Source organism: Glycine soja, chromosome 2 (assembly GCF_004193775.1).
Source record: "Glycine soja cultivar W05 chromosome 2, ASM419377v2, whole genome shotgun sequence".
NCBI lineage: Eukaryota > Viridiplantae > Streptophyta > Magnoliopsida > Fabales > Fabaceae > Glycine > Glycine soja.
In genome coordinates this window covers 46,573,193-46,580,762 of record NC_041003.1, presented here as the reverse complement: position 1 = coordinate 46,580,762, position 7,570 = coordinate 46,573,193, and the positions used below count along the sequence as shown (strand labels likewise).

At 33.4% G+C, this 7,570-nt stretch overlaps 1 protein-coding gene across 1 annotated transcript; it reads left to right on the top strand.

Moving 5' to 3' along the window:
* Positions 1 to 1,636: 1,636 nt before the first annotated feature.
* On the top strand, positions 1,637 to 6,532 carry LOC114399172 (dual specificity tyrosine-phosphorylation-regulated kinase 4-like). Its single transcript, XM_028361302.1, has 7 exons — positions 1,637 to 2,146; positions 2,677 to 3,577; positions 3,903 to 4,182; positions 4,439 to 4,546; positions 4,797 to 5,075; positions 5,275 to 5,418; positions 5,989 to 6,532. The coding sequence occupies exons 1-7, from the start codon at positions 1,864 to 1,866 to the stop codon at positions 6,160 to 6,162; spliced, it is 2,169 nt and encodes a 722-aa protein (XP_028217103.1). The 5' UTR covers positions 1,637 to 1,863; the 3' UTR covers positions 6,163 to 6,532.
* Positions 6,533 to 7,570: the final 1,038 nt, after the last annotated feature.

The window sequence follows — 7,570 nt, the reverse complement described above, 5'->3', positions numbered from 1 at the left end:
CTTTTTTTCAGAAATCATAACTGACACTAAATTTATCACGTGTTACATTTATTTGGAAGTTACGCTAACGCTGTATGCTTTGAGCTTCAACCATGCAATACATGTACAACCTGTCACTTATCCTCTTAAATTAACATAAAAGTGACATATTTTTAAGAACTTGGCATGTTTCATGCGTGGCCTCACTAATGGGCAACTCGTTTGAAATTCAAATGCTGAGCAGGGCCAAAGAGAAAAAAAAGAAAAAAGAAAACAAAAAGCAGGGTGAGGACAACAATAATTGTAAAGGGAACAAATGAAAGGAGGGAAAAGAGGTTAATGATTCTACATGCCATGGTGAGTGGTGTGAGTGTGGTGTGGTGAATGATCAACCTGGAAAAGAAAGGAGTGGGTGGCGACTCAGTTTCATATATAGAATTGAGAAACAACATTATGATATATGGTGGGTCTAAGCTATTGATTATTGCCCCCCTAATCAAAAGTAGGTTATACCAGTAAAAAAGTTCAATTTACTCTTAAGATTGGACATGTGCATGTGGTCCTACTAATTTTATTAATCTTTGCTTCTTGCCGAATTATATCAACCTCTCTCTTTTATTTATGATAATCACAATATCACAATTATATCATATTCTCGAAACATATCCATTCTAAAATCAGGTGGTGAGTTATCCATATTTGCAAAAAGGAAAAGAAAAATACTACTCTCAATGACTAAGACCACTTCTTGAAGAAGTTTCTTTGCGCCAGAGCCTCCAGCGACATTTGCTTATGAAAGCATTTTGTCCATATCGGCAACCAATTTGATTCTATTAATTCATTCGACTTTTTAATGGTCCAAGTCATTCTGAATGCTGCCCATTTCAAATGTTTTACAATCAAACAATCACAAAATTTCAAACAAGAAGAATATTCGTAGCATAAGGAAGTTTTTAAGGCGGCTCGACATAATCTAATAATAACTATCTATATTTTCATTTGGTCTAACCAAAAAATTATGTAATACATCCACTAATATTGTAACATTCCATTACAAACCGTGAAAATTATTTACTTTTATAATAGTAGTTATCTTAAAATCACAACAAAAAATTAATGATCAAATGAATAATTATTTTTTATCACTAATTTAGGAATCATAGAATTTTTTTAATGAGAAATATTTAAAATTTACAAACAAATTATTTCCTCATTAGCAATGAATAATTTTTAATTAGTTGGTAGTATAAAATTTTCACATTGATAATTCATGTCTATAAGATAAAAAAAAATGTCAAAATTATTCTAAAAATAAATTTTATTGACGTTTTCATTTAATATTTTCATGAAAAAGAATGAACTCCCCAACGAAATAAAGAGAGAAAAAGCTACGAAGGAAGGCGAAAAAACACGTTCTGGAAATGAAAAGTAATAAAAACCGCTAAAGGGAAAAAAAGAAGAAGGAAAAAAAGCAAAACGAGATGGTCCCATGCCATGTTGACTTCTCACCATAAAAGAAAAAAAAAAATAAAACAGTCACGTGACGTGTACACGGCATGATGATCACACGTGTCAAATCAACCATCCATAACGTCTCTGACCCCACCAAATAGCAACCTCTCACAAACTTTCTCTCTCTATTCGTCTTTTCAAAGTTGGTAAGACATAGGCACCCATGGTTTGGCTTATGTTTTACACAGAAAACAGAGAGAGAGAGACGCAGAATCTCCCTTATTTCTCTCTTGCAACCAGAGCATGCACATCATAAACCATGCGTTTTATTACGCTTTTGTCCCTTCCGTCTTTCTTAATTCACATGTCACTGCCCTTCTTAGTCGTCTGCCGCAACAACAACAACGTTTCTGAGTTGGCCTTGTCGTGTCCATGGCTGTGTCCAACGGCGTCGAAGCTGTGTTAGAGTTTCTAAGGAAGAATGGATTGTCGGAAGCTGAGTCCGCTCTCCGAGAAGACATCATCGAGAACACCGACCTCGGAACCTTTGACTACGAGAAGTTCTTCTTCCCCATGGTCCCGCCGCCGCCGCCGGTCAGAGTCCGATCTTTCTCCCGGCCGTCGGAGCTCTCCGCCGCCGGCAACTGCTCCATATCCAGCTCCGATGAGTTCGTCAGCATCGGTGGTTCTCCCACTTCTCGTGTTTCTTCTTCAGGTACTTCAAACTTGGAAGCAAGCTACTATTAGTTATCATTCAAATTCAAATCAAATTGTTTAGTGCTAATGCTCAATTTGCGTGTGTTGATCAGTGATTGGTGATCACTCTCTGTTCCAAGTAACGGAGACGTTAACAGTTTGTAACTGGGTTGTGTTGAATGCTTTCTTTTAATGTTTTTAATTTGTATATTTGGATTTGAATTCGAGTGTTTGATTTTGTTGGTCACAACTCGATTGCATTCTGTGTTCAGTATTCAGGAGTTCGTTATATTGATATGTGCTTTTATTTTTGTAAAAAAAAAAACAATTACTATGTTTTAGGGGATGCAACAAGATAGTCCTACCTGACTTAAGCAAGATTGTCTCTCCTGAAGTATACCTGTGGTTTCGTACAAAAAAAATGCTGATATTTAATTTTTGTTAGAAATATATGATTTAGTAATTTTTCAGAAAATATCCGTTTAGTTGAGTGGTGCCATACACGAATATACAAGAATAGAGCATCCTAAAACCTAGTTGTTTTTGCAGAATTCATAAATCCATATGGAATCCATTCCTCGTCTCAGACTCAGAATGACTCTGAATCTTCTTCGTCTGAAAGATTATCTCAATTTGGCACTGCACGTGATTATCACGATTTTGATATGCAGAATGAACCGTATTGGTATAATGAAAAAGATGATGACTATTTCATGACTCCTAGTTTTGAAGGGCCGGACTTCTTTGCGTGTCAAAGTGAAGATAAGTTTGTCATGACAGCAGAAAAGGATAATCAACATGACAATTCTCGGGACCTTGATTACAATCATAAAGAATTTCAATCAGAGGAAAATAGTAATGGTGGTTTCATGGACAAGGCATGCCTTTATAATAGTAATCCTTCCTCTGTGGAAGATGGAACTGTGACATATTCAAAAGGGTATTGTCATGTTGATAACAACAACCAGTTTGAAGGAGAATTAGAGGGCAAGGTTGAGAAACAAACTGTTGCCTGTAGTTGTGAAGTTCCATTTTGCAAAAGCAGTCCAGGTTCAGGAGGTTCTTGCAGTTTGGATCCTACAAACTTCGGCTACCCTAATTTGAAGGAAATCCATCTGAATGGTTTTCCTTTGAAGGTTGTTGGGGACATTAACTCTTTTGACTCTACTTCAGAGCTAACTGTGAATCAAAGTTTCGATTACTACACTAAAAATGACAGCAGTAAGGAGTACAATGGTCCCTATGACTTAACTATCAAAGTTACTGAAAAAGATCTACCAAATGGACTTGACACCTATAAAGCACGAGATGGTGGAGAATTAGCTGAAGAGTGCCTGGATCCAGAGATTACTGCAGATGGAGAGGATACTACTGATGATGAGCTCTTAAAGTATACTCAAGAGGAAGAATATGAAGTATTTGATCTGAGAATTATACATAGAAAGAACAGGTTTGCTTGAACGATGATTTTGTATCCTGAACTTTCATTTCTACCAGATATTCCTGTTAATGCTGGTGAATAAGTTTGATTTTGAGTGTGTAGGAAACTAGGAGTTAGTAAAATTTGAAATTAAATGCAACTTTGTTGGCTTTTACTTTTCGCATTTTTTTAGTCTTCAACTTTTTCTTTTTTGGCTTTAACTAATTGCTTTGACTCAGTATTTATTTATTGTCGAATTTGTCTTTTGGCTTTTCACTTTGGCTCTTTAGGTATTTTAAATAGACTTGCATTGTATTTGAGTATAACTTGCCATCATTCATTATTTCATATACAGGACTGGATTTGAAGAAAACAAGGAACTGCCCATTGTGCTAAATACAGTCTTGGCTGGAAGGTATTATGTAACAGAATATCTTGGGTCAGCTGCCTTCAGTAGGGTTGTTCAGGCACATGATCTTCAGACAGGAATAGATTTTTGCTTAAAGATTATTAAAAATGATAAAGACTTTTTTGATCAAAGCTTAGATGAAATCAAGCTTCTGAAACTTGTCAATAAGCATGACCCAGCAGATAAACACCACATTTTGCGCCTTTATGACTATTTCTACCATCAGGTATGTCATATACAACCAGATTGATTTCATGTAAGGTATAGAAATGTTTAGTTCAAGCTATATCCAAAATATTTGTGAAATAAAAAATGTGCTTAACAGGGAAACTTTGAACTATAGACTGTAAAGCAAGAGCACAAAAATAAATCCTTTTATATAGCTTTTAGAATGATCTAGTGGAAATTTATGATTAACATTTCTTTCTATATCTTCTTCCATCCCATTTAGTCTGAAGTCACCTTGAATGAAAACTTCACAGGAGCATTTATTCATTGTAACTGAACTTCTGCGAGCAAACTTGTACGAATTTCAGAAATTCAACCAAGAATCTGGAGGGGAAGCATATTTTACATTGAACAGATTGCAGGTTTGTTCAAACAGAACAATAATTTTTGTACCTCTTGCACATGATTACTTGTTCAGTTTTTATATTGCTTAAGTTAGTTGTCTAAAGCACTGTTGATCATTCAGACCTATGATCCTCAGCAATATGTGGCTCCTATTAATACATTGCCTATCCATTGTTAGATAGTTAATTCAGCTATTTGTGTAGAATTGCTTCTTGTCAGATATAGAGTTGTCTAAATGATCAGGGTTGTTGTTATCCTTCTTTGCAGCTCATTACTCGCCAATGTTTGGAAGCATTGCAATACTTACATAGCTTGGGAATTGTTCACTGTGACCTGAAGCCAGAAAACATTCTAATCAAAAGTTACAGAAGATGTGAGATAAAGGTTATTGATCTTGGAAGCAGTTGCTTCCAAACAGACAATCTGTGTCTATATGTACAATCCCGGTCCTATAGAGCTCCTGAAGTGATGTTAGGCCTTCAATATGATGAAAAGATTGATCTATGGTCTCTAGGCTGTATCTTGGCAGAGCTATGCTCCGGTGAAGTATGATCTAATTTTCCTTTTTTATGATATTCATGAAATACATTTTTCTATCGCTTCAACATGAGCATAGATTTTTTTTCTTTCTTTCATATTGGTTAATCAGATTTTCTTTTTGGTAAACTAATATAATTGAGGAATAATTTATGTTCATAGAATTTTTTTGTTATTCACTCATCCTGAATTCTTATGTCTTCTGCAGGTGCTGTTTCCAAATGATGCAGTTGTGATGATTCTGGCACGCATGATTGGAATGCTTGGCTCTATTGATATGGAGATGTTGGTGAAAGGGCAAGAAACGCACAAGTACTTCACCAAAGAATATGATATTTATTATGTAAATGAGGTTTGTTTCCCCTATTTTCCTTCTTCATAGTTGTTCCTTTTTTAAAAGATTTTTCGTTTTTTTTTTCTGAAATCATAGGTGAAAAAACATTTTCTTCTCACTTCTGAATACAGGTTGTATTGACTTATTTATTTGAAAGAAAAAACAGCAAAAAGTTCTCTTCTTGTTCCTTGAAGTATTAGCATGCTATGATCTAGTTAACACGAGAATGCAGTACATCTTTCTTCATTTTCTTTATGAGCAATGATTAAATCATATACTTTTCTTACCAAAAGAATCTTAAATTCTTATTAATCCACAATTCCACACTGTGGCCAATTTCAAATTAGCCAAGGGTGTTTGATGAAAACCCACTACCTTTTTCAGAATATATTAGCAAGAAGGGTAAAGTTGAAGTGAAGAAAAACTCTGATGAATTAGTTTGTCTATTTTGAGTGAGAGAAAGTAGAGTAAATGAAAGGGGAATATACACGTACTAGTTTTGCATCAGCATAATTGAATTTGAAACCTCCTTCTAAATTTCATTTAAGTTGTTTCCAACTAATCTTTAAGAATGTACACTTTACACAGGAGACTGATCAACTGGAGTACATAATTCCAGAAGAGTCATCATTGGAGCAGCACCTACAGGTCACTGATACTATGTTTATCGACTTCGTCAGATACTTACTTAGCATCAACCCGAAAAGAAGGCCTAGTGCGAGACAAGCACTAAGGCATCCATGGCTTTCCTATGTTTACTAGTCCTTTCTATTGGAATTATCCTCATCATTCGCGGTCTCTTCTGCTTATTTTCCACATATAGCAAAGCTTGCAATCACAATTTTGGTTTGTTTACAAGCTGCACCAAGTGAATTCACTGTCTCATGCTGTATATTTTTTATGCCTGCTGATTTATAGTTTGTTTTTTGTTGTACAGAATTTCTTCCCATTCTTTTTTTTTTTGCCTTCCATGAATTGGGAGGTTATCAGAATAACATTTTCATGTCACCCCATTTGGTTCTAACATCATGTCTCATAATACAGGGGTTCCATGAATTCACTGGATTTGGATTAATATAGTTTCATTACAAAAACAAATGGAACTTTCTAAGTGATCGGTGCTGCTAATTCAGATGCCAGCTTTTATTTTATAAATGTAAGTTCTCTAAGATTGGGCTATTGGTGAGAGGCTCAAGTAAATCAGCTTCAGATCAGATCAGATATTTAAACCTTATTTCTATAATTATAAAAAAAATCTCACTCTTAAGCGTCAAAATCCCGCATTATATTTTTTCTTATAACATATGAATTTAATTATTATTTATCACTTATTTTTAAATATTTTTTTAAAATTTAATTATGAGTTGTTTTTATATTTTCTTTTATATTCAACTTTTTTCACTCAAATCTTAGACTAAATTACTTTTTATTTGTCTATATTAAATTTTTCTCTTTCATCTTAAATTTCTGTCATTAATACTCTTAATTTTTTTAAAATTATTCCTTTTTTGAAATATAAATAACTTATTACTTTAACTATTTTTATTTTATTTAAATTGTTTTCTCATAATTTAAAATACTTATATCCATTTTTTTTAGATTTACTTCAATTGATATGTACTTCATTATAGATAAGATATTTAGCAATTACGTTAAAATATTAATTATGTTGATGACATTTATAATATACAAATTTAAAGTAGATTTTACAAATATATTAGTATAAGTATTTTTAAAATTCTGTCAACAGAATTTTTTTATAAACAAGATAAATTAAAATAAGTATACTCATTTTATAAAATGTAAATAAAATGATCATTAAAAATAAATGAAAACAAATACGTGTATCTTTATATAATATAAAAAAAATGGTAGTCCAGAGACATTTTTCCCACTTTAATGTTCTAAATTATATATTTTACTTTAAAAGTAATTTTATTACCCACCCATTAATCCAAGTAATGTTCTAGATAGGCAAATAATTTCATTATTATATGCATTCAAAGAATTGAAAATAAAAGTTTGAATGTTTGATCATAATATGAGGAGGGGTCATGGGGATGAGATGAGGAGAAATAGACTGAGGGATAATTGAGGTTCCTGGATAATGGGGCTTATGTCGTGGAATTTTTTCCTCCCTCTGTGGTCTGGTAAGTAAACATTCGGAAGA

Excerpts from the sequence above, each read along its gene's own strand:
- LOC114399172 (XM_028361302.1), top strand. The coding sequence starts at position 1,864 with ATGGCTGTGTCCAACGGCGTCGAAGCTGTGTTAGAGTTTCTAAGGAAG. Across the intron at positions 2,147-2,676 it reads TTCTCGTGTTTCTTCTTCAG|AATTCATAAATCCATATGGA; the intron begins GTACTTCAAACT and ends TTGTTTTTGCAG. Across the intron at positions 4,183-4,438 it reads ATGACTATTTCTACCATCAG|GAGCATTTATTCATTGTAAC; the intron begins GTATGTCATATA and ends AAAACTTCACAG.